This window comes from Mytilus edulis, chromosome 1, assembly GCF_963676685.1.
Source record: "Mytilus edulis chromosome 1, xbMytEdul2.2, whole genome shotgun sequence".
Classification (NCBI taxonomy): Eukaryota; Metazoa; Mollusca; class Bivalvia; order Mytilida; family Mytilidae; genus Mytilus; species Mytilus edulis.
Window position 1 is genome coordinate 120,060,240 of NC_092344.1, and position 16,563 is coordinate 120,076,802.

The following is a 16,563-nucleotide window of genomic DNA, read 5'->3' on the forward strand; positions in this document are numbered from 1 at the left end:
GTGGAGAGATGTCTCATTGGCAATCTTACCACATCTTCTTTTTTATTCATAAGAAAGAACTGATTCCCCGAACCTCGGATGTACCAAAACAAGCCATCAGATCTGATAAACAGGCAAAATGTACCTTCTTTTAATAATTTGGTGAAGTTTTTATTATATTTATAATTATAAGTCAAAAAGTGTTCTAAAATTTACACCAGGTATTCAGCTTTCATTTGATACCAAAATACTTAAATATTCTACATATTTTGAAAGTTACACTGATGTGTAGGAACTATTTTGTGTAAAATATGTACTTCTTTCTGGTAAGTGCTTTCTGGCTGGGCCCGAAATTAGCAGTTTTACACCTTATCAGTGAGAAAATTAAATATTGCATTGTATAAAAGAATAAGTTGCAGTTGATTCAACTAAAAATCTTGACAAAGGAAGATAACTCTAATGTTTTGCATGGTCCTCCAATGGATAATCCAATAAACAATGCACAAGAATCTATACTGTCGTGACCATAGAATACATAAGAACACTGACATACTGATGCATATTTATTGACCTATTCGTAATTATCCACTATTTACAGACAACAAACAGTGCTTATCATTAACTAATATACACAAATTTAAAATGCACCTAATCTCATTCTGATATAACAACTTTCACTGATGTATTTGCAAGTCCAAAAAACTATTTATTTTCTTTATCTTCTTAAACATCTAAATACCTATTTTCAAATTGTTCATTATAAAACAGAAAAATATGTGAGCGACAATAACAACTAATGTTAACACTTTTCTTCTAAAATCTTATTCATACTTTTATTTGCTATACATACAGAAATAATATTTCAAAAATGCTAAAATGTATGAATTTCACTGATTGCACATATGTCCAAGGAATAATTGATAATACTTCATATAGAGAACTCTTTTTAGAGATTGTAGAAAATCAATACCTACTTCTAAAGAAAGTTGATACCTTCATCTATAGAAAGTACCTTTGTGTTATTAAGATTACGCAATAGTTATCACAGATATTCCAAAAATATACAAAATACATGCTTACTAACCTTGGGGAAATATAGATATGTGAACAGAACCAGCTAATCAATTGGAATGTTTTATACATACATAGATAAATACTAAAGATTGAGAGCATACATTAATTAGTACATAACAGATAATAACACATAATTTATTATTTGTACACATATTCAATACATTGTCTTGTATTATTGGTTTCCAATCTTAAATTATGTATTAAATTTAGATAATAATGAACATAAATACTGAATATTAAGCAAATTACATTATAAACCATTATATTGCACAAACAGTAAGATTGTGGGTCATTTAAAATGTTTACATAGGGAAGTAAAATAAACGTGTTTAAAGGAATCTCTACCTAAAGAGATGACATGATCACGTTCTGGCATTTATAAGTGGACCTGTTTGGAGGGGTATGAAGTCGGACATGTTTGGGGACAAAAGACACGTTTGTGCCACATGATCACTTAAAAGGACAAGAAAGCAGGCATAAGTATGAACAGTACAGTAATGTTAAACATTGGTATACTATATCTAGATTATAAAATGTACTTAAAAAATAATAGAGGATTAAAACTTGGTCTCATCTGTTTAAGGGAATTTTTCTGTAACTGTATAATTCACACCTAAGTACAATATTTCAGATATTAAGTATACTATAACATATTTCATCAATAAGAAGCAAATCTATATAAATATTAAAACAGAAAATAAAATAGACCATTTGGATGTTGAACACTGCTCTTTTAACAATTGGGATAAAGTACTAGATAATTTCAATCTTTATATATGGGATATCAGGTATTTTCAATCTTCAAATAAAAAGTTGATTGACATGGGGTATATGGTATCCTTCAATAGTTACTTGAAGTTTCTTAATTTTGTCTTCAAATTGTATTCAAAGCTTTTGTTAGAATTCCATACCTAACTGGAAAACCTACTTTATTCTTCGTGTCCTTTATGTTATAAAACCAGTCATGCCCTACCTTCAAATGTATGAAATTCATTCTATTAATCTAAAAAACTTGATGGAATACTGATTGACCGAACATTAAAAGTAGTCTGGCCTTTTACATCAATGAAATGATAAAGTAATGTTAAAACTAAAAGAAACATACAGCAAAGTCATAGAAAAAAACCAAAATTTTGACTAGTGAAACTGATAACATTCAAAGTACAGAAATAACATGTGACCTAGATAATGATTGAATACTTCCATAGTGCAGTAACTGTCCATGATCATGTGATTGTTAGTATAAAGCTTTCATGCCTTCCTCCTCAAACTGGGCCCAGCCATCGTTTAATTCCATAAATATCATTTTAGCCATATCTTCATGTGGAGATCCTGTCAGCTGTAAATAAATTATAGTTTTGTTCATTTGTAGGTAGAATAACAAAATCAAAGTGCTTTAATTTATCAGTGGTGAGTAAAATAAAATATTTCAGTGTAACATTGGTTGTTGTTGATTTAACTAAAATTCTGAACAAAGGAAGATAACTCCAATTTTCAAAATGTTATGGTAGTGAGAAACCTTGGAAGATTTTGACATCAAGTCAGTACCATAGAGTTTTGATTGCATTTTATGTACTATATTTACCTAAGTACTCCTTAAATTCTAACTAATACAATAAACCATTAAAAAGAGTGAATATTTGTGGACATCGCTGACAATAACTGAATTTAGGATCATTATGTCTCGTTTTTTTTCAACAAAAGTTGAAGGCTCGACAAAAAGTGTAAAAACGTCCCATAGAATATACTACGTTACATATGTTTTTGTGTGGAAAGAAATTAAAGATAGAAACTTTAGTTCATGTATGTGGTTATTGATGAGAGATATATAAAACTTACCTTATCTGGATGAACAGCTAACACAGCTTTACGATACACTTTCTTTACTTGTTCTGGTGTTACAAGGTCGTGCATTCCGATGCCTTTCCACCGTTCCTCTCCCTCCCACAGGACTGTATGTAGTGAACACAGAAGAGCTCGTATATTCCTCTCTTTACCCTGTATCCATTCCATTAGCTAAAATACAGGCATTCAAATGATTTCTGACAACACTTAACAATTTGTTGTATAAAAGCTTACATCTTTATCAGTGATTCCATTAGAATGAATATGATTCAATATTCTAATAAAATGCAAAATTAATTATTAATTTTAAGGCATACACATGTACAAATTCAACCAATTTTCCATCTCCATTCTAAACCTAAATGGCAATTTCATAAAATTTTACAAAACTTATAATTTAATGTGAATTGAAGGAGATATGTTGTTTATGAAATATGAGACAGAAATTTAACAACACAAATAGAAAATGGTCTTTAACTATAGACAGCAGTGATTTTTTTTTTATTATTATTTAGATATTTGACAAGCCTGTGTTGGTGAGTTTGTTTCTTATCTACCTTTAATTTATCAGGATCCATATCTTCTACTAACTGTTGTCTCCTCATACTGGCAATGGTCTTTTGTTCATTAGCTTTGGCTGTAGAACTAAAGCCCTGTGATCCTAACAGATCTTCAAAGGCATGATTAGATACAGATGGCTTTGGACCTGAAACACGGCAAATTATCAACAAAATAGTTTAAACAATCAGAATTTACTAGTATTTATTTCAAGGATTAATTGTTATCATTAATTCTTATGACTCTATGATAAATAAATATTGGTTGTTTTAGTAACACAAACTATTTTGGTCTTATCATTAAATTAAAACATATCAAATAATGAAGAAAAAGTAAAGACAGAGTTGAATATAACATTTGTGCAACTTTAATCTTTTAATTTCATAAATGTAAGGTGCAGGTTAGAGAATGGCAGGTATAATCTAATTCTGTTTAAACATTGAGGTAAATACTTTATGTAGTGTAACATGTGTAAAATGGTGAACAATTGGTGTAAATAACTGATGTAGGAATAGTGGAATGTTGTGCTTAGAAGCATTCAAAATGTTATTGCAATGTATTACCAAAGTTATCTGCAATTATAATAGCAAGAGTTAAATTATGATGGAAAAAAAAAGACAAACATGATAAAATGAAATAAATGTACTGTGAATACAAAACAATCATACTGCTTCTAGGATTTTTCAGTCTTAATAAAACAAATTAAAAGAGTCAAAGATATACGCCAAGATATAGTGGTGTATTCATTATGAAAACCAAAATTGATCAAATCAGATAGCTAAAACAATTTGGCCTCCAAAGAGTAAAAGTTGGAAGTTCAGTACCACAGAACCTGGTTAAACACCCTTCTATTCTCTTACAGTTTATATGGTTAGTGTTTCCATTTTTCTAGTCAATTAAGGCCATAAATTATTTTGGAATTGGAGTTCTTACTTTACTATCAATATTACTACATAAACACAGACAAAATGACAGAAATCACACATACAAATGTACAAAAGCTAATTTATTAAAAAATTATTTGACATAAACCCATTGGTTAAATGTTTAATCAATTGTAGTTATGTTTTGGTATGAATAACTTTGGTACTATACGGGTTTTAGTTTTATTTCACTTACCAAATGGTTTCCTAACACCTCGATCACTTCTATCCCCTATCACACTTGATTTTCCTGTGTTACTCGGAGGAGCAGGGAAGTTTACATTGTAATTTGGTTTATGCTGTGGAGGTCTTGGAATCTGTGGGGATCCTTGAGGGGAATTTTTGTTGATGACTGCCTGTGGCCTGTTCAGTTTAGGAGAACCTTGCGGAGATGGTTTCTGTTGCCACCCTGTCGACTGCTTATTACCTCCAATACTTCCTAAACTACCTGTGTTAAAAAAAGGGTACTCTTTACATGTTTAATCTACAGATAGATACACAATTCTCTAAAATTGTTGTCACTAGCAAGTATCTCATATCCTGGTACAGTTACTATAAATTCAGAAACTATTGGAATGATTTTTGTAAATGTAAAAACTGCACATAATGAACTATATAACTAAATGTCACTCAAGTTCTGATATATTAGAACATAATTATTTGTATACAGATTTCTAATTAAAAGGGCAAAAATTAATCTAACATTTTTAATTTTTTTTTTACCATCTTTAGTATCCAATCATTTGTACTTCAATTTAGGTAAAATAATGAAATAAACATATTTTTTTAAACTTTGACAAAAACTCATTTTTTAGAAGTAAATTTTTCCCTTTTCTCATCATAATGCACAAATGAAATAGAGTACATTAGAGAGAAAACAATAGTTGTCAACATATCAAACATATCAACCGTTTACATGCAAATCGATGTTACAATTAATATTATATAAATCATTATTCTGACATTAACAAGAGTATCTTTCTTTTGAAGGAATGTCGATGCCAAACTGAAGTACAAAAAAAATGTATTTTCTACATGGATATTGATTTTTAAATCAATCAAGCACCAAATGCCTTTTTGCTACCATTAAAGCAACATTCACCTCAGTTTAGCTGCCATAAAATAAAATTATCAATTCTATTGGTCAATTAGAACACCCTCGTCTCTGATGCCTGCTAGCAAAAGATTGATCTGAAAAATCTTATCAGCTTACCTAAGTCAGCAAATGGATCCAGTTTTTTGGGCTGTTGTTGTTGTTGTGCTGGCTTAGCCTGATTAGCAGATAAAATATTTTGTTGTGAACCAAATCCTCCCATTGCTGGCATTTTAGTTCCACTATTATTCTGTTGGATACCTCCTAAGTTAGATGCAGAATGACTTTGTCGTAAGTTAGAACTTGATCTATTATTCACTGGAATGTTTGATGTATTAAACTTAACTACGTTTGCACTATCCCAGTTTCCTAGTAAATTGGGACCAGTGTCATTTGAGGAATTACTTTCCATCATTTTTATAAAATCATCTTCTTGAGTATTATTGGAATTGTTTGAGACACTTGTTTGGAATGGATCGAATGTTCCAGATGGTTTCTGGGTAGTTTTGGCTGTTGGGAATGCATTAGTCTGTCTAGAAGACAATTCCTGGAAAGGATCAAATGAAGATTGCTGATCATTAGGTGCACTATTTTGTTGTCCACCTAGAAAATCACTAGGTCCATCTATATTAAGTAAATCTATTTGTTCTGTCACACCTCCATTTTTAGAATCTAATGCAGATTCCTCACCTGACAAATCAAATAATTGATTATCAGGTCGTGATGCAAACAAGTCAACATTTTGTGGTTTTGACTGGTTTCCTAAAGAAAACAAATCCTCATTTTCACTTTTATTTCCTGATGAGAAAAAGTCAACATCTTGTTGTTTTGACTGATTTCCCATTGAAAACAAATCCACATTATCTGTGTTATTTCCAGAAGAAAACAAGTCAACATTTGGTGATTTCTTTCCACCAATAGAATTTTGTGATCCACTATTACCATTAGATAATCCTTTCATACGTTCACTTGTTAATGCGGCAAAGTCATCTTCATCATCTTCACTGCCGCTGAGAAGACCCGATTCTGATTCTCGGTCAGCAAAACTCTTTACCTGACCCTGTCCTTTTGATTCTTCCTGTTGCCAACTCAAACTGTCAAAGAAACTTGTCTTATTAACTGGTTCCTCTTTTTTCCTGGTTTCCTGTTTTGGTTCTTGTGGTTTTGGTACATGAGCTGGACTGCTGTTCTCACTACTAGGTTGACTGGTAGTTCTATGTAACCTTGATTTTACTCTTTCCGAGATACCTGATGTAGAAATTGTATGAAAACTATATATATAATAAAAGCATAGTTTATGAAATGAATAAAAGATTATAAGAAATGTAACTAATGCGTTATGGCTACAGTAGTAATACCTTACTTTACTGTGATAAAGAAATGTGTTTTTTAAACATAAACATTCCAGATAAAAGCAAAGCTTTAACACATTATTACTTTGATTTGTATCAGTCATACAAGTCCCGATGATTATTGTCTGAGGCCAAGCAAACAAGATTGTTTGTTTCCTTTCACCCCTGCAGGTTGTTTTAACCTCCAGGTTATTTTATATTTGTAATTGAATAGATGAATTTCCTGTCTGTGGTTTAAAGAAAATTTAAAAATGTGAAGAGTCAAAAATTAGTTTTATGGTTCAATAAAATCAAAATAAATTATTGCCATTCATAATAAATTAATTTCTATCAAAACTAAGGCTCCAAGAACTTTTTATATTATTTATATTTACAATAACAACGTACACACATGTTAGTGTATGAATACACAACGTCAAAGTGGGCGTGTCACCATCAAAATTGACAACATTGAAAATAAAACTAATGATTTTAACCAATCAGAAGACAGTAAAAACACAAAATTTATTTATATTGCTATACAATAATATAACTTACCAAACTCATTAAGAACTTGATACAGTTCATCTTTGGAAGAGAATAAAACTCTGGGGTTCAGTTTCTGTGTATCAAATTTTTGCCACGGGTACATACTGTCTGTTCTAGGACGTTCATTTGGGGAGACAATCACATCTAATGACACAGAGAAGAGATCAGGATATTTGTCTGCAGTTTCTAACTGATCCAAATCAAATCTACAACAAAAAGTTATATCTTATATCATAAGGACAACAAGCAGTTGAAGTACAAGCTTATAAAGCCAATTTAATACTCTGTGATAATGATTTATTCCATAATGTTGTTAAATGGTTTGTTTCATACTTTAAAACTCAAGTTTTGCAAAAATAACAGGAGGTGAAAAAATGTGAATGTTGATGGTACAAATAAGTATACACAAGAACCATATCCAGTAAACAACTGTTCTTGTTGAATGTAGGACTGGTGTAAAAGAACCAACTGTAAATTCCATCTAATAGACTTACTGTGTGGAATTAACGATTGTTTGTTTGAGTGATTTCACATTTGTCATTTTGAACAATAAAATATGTTTTAACAAAACTAGTGGTTTCTCGTTTGAACTAGTGATTTCAGTTTGACCACATGCTTTCAGGTTGACCAAAGGAGTATGCATACTTACTGAGTGAATTTCATTTTAGTGCTTTCAGGTTTGACCATACCAGTATGAAACTGCAACTGAAACATTTTCATTGAAGTAATCTGAAAGAAACAAATTAAATACCAGGTATGTCAGATTTATAATTGAAGATAAAGACAGTTTACACAATGGAAATGTATGTTTGCTTGATGTTTAATTAATTTTTGGATGCAAATATTTCAAGTGTATTTTTGTAGTTAAACTAGTTTTTGTAAAGTGTGTTGACCAAGATGACTGAAGTCAGATGCAGACTGCCATTGGGTGATGGACAGAGAGGTGTGTTTGACAGTAGCAGTGAAATTTCATAGTTTTTTTTTCGTTTTCAAACAGTGGTTCATCATTTACCACTTTTTACAGGATGAAATTTTTAGTTTAACGTTTAACTTTGTACGGATTTATTTTTCTAATAAAAATTGCCTACTGGTAGAAATACACTTATTAGTTTATTGTCAAGAAGACATGCACTATATTTTGAACATTGTTATTTCTATTTGATTTAGCTTTCAATTATTTTTGTTTTGGAATGGTGCATCCTATTCAGACTGAATCTTTATCAATGGGTACTGTTTTGCTAATGGCAAACTAATAATTTTTTGTCAATACAGTCAAACTGAGACTGACCCCTAATAAGTCAGATTAGAAGGTACAAAAGTCAGATTAGAAAAACAAATAAGAATTTTTACATTTCACTACTTGTAATGAACTATTCCATTAGTTAGCTATTTATTTCCACAAAATTCGGTTGTTCACTTAAAGTTTAATTGGAGGTAAATACATTTACTCCACCTATTTGACCTTTGACCTCATCCAAATGACCTTGTCTTCACTTGGCTTAAGATAAGATTATAAAGCACCCAACCCTGTCAATGTGCAATGGCATTTGTCTCTTGCTGTAAACTTTGCCCTGGATGTTGAAATATATCACTTTACCTTGCCCTGAACTTTGCCCCCAAATGTTGACCTTGCATGATAGGCTATGACAGTGATGTCACCAACAACTGACATATCTAGTGGTATTATAGCTTTTCCTTCATCAACAACAAAACCCCTGTAAGTAAAACAATATAATAAGTTTATTCATATAACAGATTTAACGATTTTTTAAACCTTTCTATTCCAGCAAATTGATATTACATTTTTTTAATAAATCAAATTAGTATTTTAATATTTCAACACCTACAATCTACCTTTAATAATAACAATATATTACAAACCTCATCTTGTCATATTCCTGAGATGTTGACATTATTCTATCTTCTCCAACAAATATCTCAACAAAAGGTCGACAGCCATTCCTATTAAACAAGAAATTTTAAAATTGTATATATTAAATTTGAGCTTTCACGTTCAATATCGTTTTAATCATTAGAATACTATTGCTTTAAATGTATTTTCCCCACTTTTTTACAAATGATTTCAGTTGAATCTATTATAAAGTTTTTTTTACCAATAACTGTGGGCCAATTTTCAACAAACAAACAACAATCAAATTGTGTAAAATTTTATTGGCCTCCTGTCTATTCTTTTGGACTTCTGGTGTTTTAATACAGAAATTATATTTTAAAAAAAGAAAGAAATTTAATTGACAAAAAAGTAATATGCAAATCTACAATATGATGCACACCAATTTCATAAGCCTACTTCCTATACTTTTGAGTTTTTGTATTAACAATAATTATTGACAAACAGACTGACGAAGGAAGTTAATATATAGATCTACTTAGACAAGAACAAAATTCTGTAATCATCAAGCTGTCAATTTTATTTCATTCTTCTTCTATATATAGTATGAGGTCTGGAGTAACAAAGTATATAAATTTAACATTAGATATGTACCTACCTCATTTTATTGAATAATGGAACTGGGGACATGATGAGGTTCTTAATCATCACTGGCCTACTGTGAGGTAAATAGGGGGTGTCAGCTACCATCTCAGAAATGTACCCTATATACCTATAAATAGAAAACCAATCTTTAGTGTACAGAGTAACAAGGGTAAAACTTAATCCTCCATGCCATGGCGTGGGCATAAATATAAAACTTTAGAAAAGTCAATTATTTAAGTATAGTTAGCATCTTTACAGGTTACCACCAGAAGAGAATTTTTTCTTGTGTATATACAAAGATATTCAACATGCCACAAAAATAGAAACATTGTTTTACTTTTAAACTTGATACAAATCTAGCAATCAATGACTAGTTATATGGGAATTGGTTGTAAAATCTTAAATTATTGGAAAACATGAAGATCCTTGAAGCAAGTAAAATTTGCTAAAACTCAATATATCAAGCTGCAGATATAATATAAAATCATTTTTGGACGAAATGCATAATGGACTGGGTTGAGCAGTTTCTAGGCCTATTTTCACAGCTGTTGATGCCAGTTACAAGTGAAATCCTTGTTTACTACAATGATCTAGAAGCTGACAATTATACCTTCTTTGAGCAGGAGACAGGCCTGGCTGGCATCGCTTTGAGGAGAACAAATGTAATGCTTGTTGACTAGATTCAAACAATCTACAGAACACAAGGAATGCTCCAATGACTGTGGCTGAGGAAGCTTTACCATCCTATAATAATAAAAATTCGTAAGGGTTCCGCGGAACCCAGTGTCTCGCCTACTTTTGCTGTTAATCGCAGACTCAACAAAATGAGGAAACACATCAATAAAAATTTCCCTCTCGATACTGTCTTTTGATTGAAAGAAGCTTCCAAGTTTGGTAAAAAATCCAGGATAGTTTATGAATCTAATAAATGTTGTATAAACTTTAACTGCAGACTGTATGTAATGTTAACTGGAAGAAAAACTAAGTCCATTGATAAGTAAAATACGGAAAAAGTGAATTTTTTTTTTACAAAATTTACTTCTGAATAATATCTTATGATCAGAAACAAGCTTCTAATTAAGTTTGGTAGAAATCCAGGATAGTTTATGAAAGTTATTAAAATTTTTAAAACTTTAACCACAGAGTGAATGTAATGTTTCCTCGCAGAAAAACAAAGTCCATTTATAAGTAAAATACGGAAAAAATGGAATTTTATTTTTACAAAATTTACTTCTGGATACTTTCTTATGATCATAAACAAGCTTCTGTCCAAGTTTGGTAGAAATTCAGTATAGTTTAAGAAAGTTATTAAAATTTCAAAAACTTTAACCACAGAGTGAATATTTGTGGACGCCGCCGATGACGCCGCCGACGACAACGGAATGTAGGATCGCTTAGTCTCGCTTTTTCGACTAAAGTCGAAGGCTCGACAAAAACATCTTTCAAACTTTATTCTCATATTTATGTAAATTACAGGAATATTTTTTTTATTTCATTATTTTCTAACATTTTTTTTTTTATCTCATAGCTTCAAAATCAGAAGCCTTATTATAATATTTGGTGATCTGTTTAGACTTTGCACCTTGTTTTTTTATTATTGAAACAAGTTTCATTTACTCATATTACAAATCACAAATATACAAACTGTATGAAGTGTTTAACATTTCTGATTTAAGAAACATAGTTTTATATATTACTTACTAAACAATGTACCACACATATATTATGTGGATTTTGTCTGAGCCATAAATGCATATTCTTGCAAATAGCAAAGAGATTGGCAAGTGTTGGGGCTTTCCTAGCTGTCCAACCACATTCTGATACCTATAATGTATATGTAAAACATTCATCATCTGTGAAATGTTAATGCATCAGTTTAAAATAAACTAGATATGCAATTTTAAATATAATAAATTATAATAGTTTGCAGATAATTTTTTTTTTTTTTAAGAAAACAGTTTATTTATTTGGTGTATCCAAGTGTTTTTCTGGATTTACTTTAATCAAGACATTAAATTCAAAACATTTAAAAGCCAATTAATGCATAAATATGTAGAAACAGTACAAATGACCAAAAGACGCCTAAAAAGAGTGAAATTATAATTTGTCACCTCATTTGTTTTGAAATCTTGTCAAAATAATATTAAGTATTTCTATAACTTGCTATAGTTTATAGAAATATGATCACCTGGATGAGAATTTCTATTCTTGAACATCAAAGGAGATGAAAGTTGTAAAGAAAATACAATAACAGTAAGACAAATAATAATAAAATTGCCAAAAAAGTCATGGCAAATGTCAAAAGTCATATACAATGTGGCGTACAATGTGATTTTTTTATGTGTAATTTCTAATTTAGAATTGAAGCCTGTGCTAATGCATAGATATATACCAACCCTGTTTTCAAATTTGATGGTCCTATAACTTTTCTGTGATATATTATATACAGCATATGAACTTTTATGTTTGTAGTCTAGATAATTCTTAACTTCATCTATATGATTCTTAAAAGCTGATTCAACACCCTCTGATGGGAATGACATAACTGTAATAGAAATAGAAATATTATTAGTCTAAATAAATCATTCAATATTCTCTGAGAGTATCAACTGAAATAAGAAAATAGAACTAATTATTGTTTTGTATAGTTTGTTATTTTGTGGTGCTTTTCACCACTAACCCAGGTTATAGGGAGGTTGGGCACACACTAGTATGAATAGGCCTTTACAACTTCCTATGCCTTATGAGTTCTGCAAAGCATTAAAGGCCATCTGGTGACCTACAGTTGCAAACTTCTATGTCATTCGGTCTTTAGTAGAGAGTTGGCAATCATATCGTTTCATCTTTAACCATGTGAGTAGTTGGCTTGAATTACCTGGCCAGCTAGAGGTACCTAATGTTAATACCCATATATATGTTTAACTTTGTGTTCTGATAACCATTTTGTTGGTTGTGATGTGGCAATGATGCAGGTTTGATTCCAGGTCATGTTAAACAAAAAACTTTACAATTGGTTTTGCTGCTTCATCTTAAAGCATGCATTATTAGGAATAAGAGGAGACTGGTTAGCTTTTAGTCCAACTATGGTGATGTGTTTTCAAGCAAACTGTTGCCTTGAAAGCTAGTGTGTTAAAAGTCCTGCTCAGACTGTCAGTCTTGTACAAAGCAGGATTCATGTTCATATATAATTCACATCTTTTTATCCTCAATATGCTCTTTATTTGCCACTGAATGTTCAACAGCCACCCATCCATCTGTTTCAGATATCAGAATTTTTTTCTTATGTTTGAAATGATACATTTTGTTTAAAGTATTAGTTGTTTAATCATTGAAAGTCTAGCTAACTTTACAAGTCAAAATAGCTTTGAAGAAATAAAAGACAAATTCATTCATGATGAAAACATATAAATCCAATTAAAGCACATTACCTATTACTCTAGATGTGATATAACTCAAATCCAAATCTGCCTTGTTCACAGTTCTGAAATGAAAGAAAATATTTCAATAATAACAATTTTTTAGTGTTGTTTTGAAAACATACATGTATCATTCAAAAGTTTTCTTCAATAGACTTCATTACAATTGGTTATTTCAATATTTTGTTTAATATATCTTGAATTGTTTAAAGTAAATGATACTTTTATAAACACTAGTCGTAAAATAATAATTTCATATCATTAAATGGTATAAAATAGTTATATATTCAAACTTACGCTGAGACCGTTTCCATGACTTTGGCTGAAGCATCTTTGATATTTTTCATTAAACTTCCAGCTCCACCTTTTAATGAACTAAATATTGACCCTGCTGTGGTTTGTCCCTCATTGTATGCTGAAGGCTGAGGTTGTGGGGGTGGTGCTTGTCTAACTGGGGAATCTGAATTATCTATTAAAATAATAAAGATGTTTAATGATCATGGTAAAAGAAGCATCCCAAGAAGAACATTTCTAAACTGTAGTATGATTTGACATAAAAACCTGCTAGTTAATACAACCATGCACATATAACTTCCTTCATAAAACACCTATTTCATTTTTCTGCCAAAATAATTTCACTAATATGTTTAAGAATAGTGTGCAACTCATATATTATTATTTACACATATGAATGGTGATATATATTCTGTTTGTAATATATAGTGATGATTTGAAAAGGTTAAAACAAAGAATCATGTTAACTTGAGCATGCTGAGTTTAACCAGCTAGCTATTTTAAGAGTTTTACCTGAGAACGGTGTAGCAGATATTCCCTCAGTAATATTAAGTGGAGTTTTTAAGTTGATATTTCTGGCGGCTGCTACCTCCTGTAATCTGTCTAATACATCAGTTATGTTAGGTCTATCATTGGGGTTCACTTGTAACAAAGATCCTATAAAATATTCCAATCAAAATGTTATAAAATTTGTCAAACATTATTGTTTTATCTGCTATATGAATTTATTAGTAATAAATATCCTAAATGAAATGTGTATGTGAATTTGAAAATATCTATTCATGTCATGATTCACACTCATGCTGTGTGGTCACAGTGTGGATGCAGTAGAATGTGTACCTGTGGCTTACTTTTGCATGTGAGGGGGCTGTCTACAAATTAATTTCACTGAGGTTCTATTTCGTTTACAGTTTGGTCTGTTGTGTAGAACTGTATCATTGGCAATCATTTTCATTTAGATGTACATAGCAATGAATAATTTTTGAAAAGCCAGCTTTAACAGACATCATACTCTTCTGTTGTATGTTTTAAAATGCAGTCGACTCTCGTAATCACGAAGTCAGCCGAACCAGAGAAATATTTTGAGATATAGTTTGACTCAAATGCAAACCGGAAGTTTGATAGACCAAGGGACACAACTCTTGCTTAGCTTGGTAAACCTAAAATGATTTGGATGAATATGGGAAGGGGATGGATATTCTGGTATCAGAATAATGTATTTGTATGTCATTGTCTTTTATTATTATAATAACATTATTTTAACTTATTCAATTGTTTCAGTTATTGTCTTTTATTATTATAATAACATTATTTTAACTTATTCAATTGTTTCATTTACATTTTTTTCCCTATAGGTTTTATCTGAGAGAGTAATTTCCAATCCATCTTAGCGATATTTAGGTCATTTAAAGTTGACAAAATTTGTTATTCTCGGATGCAAAAATTAAAAAAAATTTAGATTTCTCTTTTTTTCTTTCATTTCACTCATTCTTTTCAAAAGAAAATACAAAAAGATTAAAGATGCCAATTGAGCATTTTTTAGGTGATCACCAACAGAAGTTTTAATCCCCACTTTATACACATCCAACCTCATTAGTGTAAATTACGATTACTAGTAATTGTTTTTGTAAACATTTTACATACTTTTTCATGAATGTACCACTAATTTTTTCCTAAAAATAAACTTAGTTAAACAGTTGTGGAAATAGCATGTCATAAATCAATACAGTGTTCAGTGGCAAGAAATTTAATTACACTTGTATTGTCAGATTAACTCTTCAATCCATTCAAATCAGGGAGGTCATGTTTTCACATATGTGTATTAGTTCGAATAATTTTGAATGATTTTGTTAACCTTGGGACCGTAAATTTAGTTTGACTCAACTGAAATTTATACTCATCCAATTTCGACTCAACAGGAGTGGAAATACATACATTTATATGGAACAAAGTTCGAGATCACGTGAAAACTTCAACTCATCCGAAATTTTGAGTCAACTTAGTTCAAGACAACAAGATCTAACTGTAGTAGCTATATTTGAGGTAATTGGTGACAATTATTGCAATGAATTTGTTAACTTTCAGAACAAGAATTGTTTTCCCATCAAAATCTATGATGTAATACACACTTACTGATGAGATCATGGAATACTGTGTACTCTCTGTCTGTATCTGGGATGGTATAGTTACCATTGATGATTCTAAGCTTAGCTGAGTCTTCGAATGGATGTACATTGAAACATAGAAGATATAGCACACAACCAAGTGCCTACAAGAAAAGATATGTTTGAAAGTAGCAGTAAATTGTACATTCATACAAATTATTAGTCAATTGAAATTGCTCCTCACTACCTTTACAATAAAATATCACCTTCAATACATACTTTTGTTATGTCCTGAGAAATGAGGATGATATAACCTTTTCACAAACTCTCCTCAATAAGGAACTTTTAAATTCTATTCTAATATGAAGTCCTTATTACGCTTTGTAAACAAAGCCGTGTTCTAATGAGCACAAAATATGTTTGACACATGCACACAAACTTACTGTTTAAATTAACGTTATTTCCATCGTTATCCTTTAAAATATATACATTTAGGCAGCTTACATAAACTTTTATAATATATATTTTTATGAAACAACATATATTTATCCTGCTCGTAGTTTTTAAACTTATCAAATATGAAATGCAATGCACAGACTTCTCGAGGAGGAAACGGGAACAGCCAAACATTTTTACGATAATTTTGTACGCTTCGACCTATAAAAATACTGTATTTGTCCTATTAGAATCGAAATAATTCCTTCATGTCATGCTCTATGCTCATTTTAACATGGGTAGGCATTATATTTGACCACATTTTACACCTCGCTAACACTCAGTGTAAAATATTGACAAATATAATGCCTACCCATGTTAAAATGAGCATAGAGCATGACATGAAGGAATTATTTTGATTCTAATAGGACAAATACAGTATTTTTATAGGTCGAAGCGTACAAAAT

The 16,563-nt window shown here is 30.7% G+C and overlaps 1 protein-coding gene across 2 annotated transcripts in view; it reads right to left on the reverse strand.

The window, feature by feature from the left end:
- Window positions 1–529: 529 nt before the first annotated feature.
- The window catches only part of LOC139503593 (cyclin-G-associated kinase-like), a 28,583-nt gene continuing 12,549 nt past the window's right edge, over window positions 530–16,563 (reverse strand). For both annotated transcript variants that reach the window (XM_071293399.1, XM_071293407.1), the window contains exons 8-24: window positions 15,690–15,825; window positions 14,070–14,213; window positions 13,560–13,731; window positions 13,275–13,327; window positions 12,243–12,391; window positions 11,548–11,670; window positions 10,457–10,590; window positions 9,860–9,973; window positions 9,234–9,314; window positions 8,950–9,067; window positions 8,002–8,081; window positions 7,362–7,558; window positions 5,593–6,720; window positions 4,576–4,827; window positions 3,456–3,604; window positions 2,893–3,069; window positions 530–2,392 (exon numbers count right to left, since the gene is read on the reverse strand). In XM_071293399.1, the coding sequence (XP_071149500.1) occupies window positions 2,291–2,392; window positions 2,893–3,069; window positions 3,456–3,604; window positions 4,576–4,827; window positions 5,593–6,720; window positions 7,362–7,558; window positions 8,002–8,081; window positions 8,950–9,067; window positions 9,234–9,314; window positions 9,860–9,973; window positions 10,457–10,590; window positions 11,548–11,670; window positions 12,243–12,391; window positions 13,275–13,327; window positions 13,560–13,731; window positions 14,070–14,213; window positions 15,690–15,825 (3,309 nt within the window). In that variant the 3' untranslated portion in view covers window positions 530–2,290. The remainder of the gene's footprint in view (window positions 2,393–2,892; window positions 3,070–3,455; window positions 3,605–4,575; window positions 4,828–5,592; window positions 6,721–7,361; window positions 7,559–8,001; window positions 8,082–8,949; window positions 9,068–9,233; window positions 9,315–9,859; window positions 9,974–10,456; window positions 10,591–11,547; window positions 11,671–12,242; window positions 12,392–13,274; window positions 13,328–13,559; window positions 13,732–14,069; window positions 14,214–15,689; window positions 15,826–16,563) is intronic.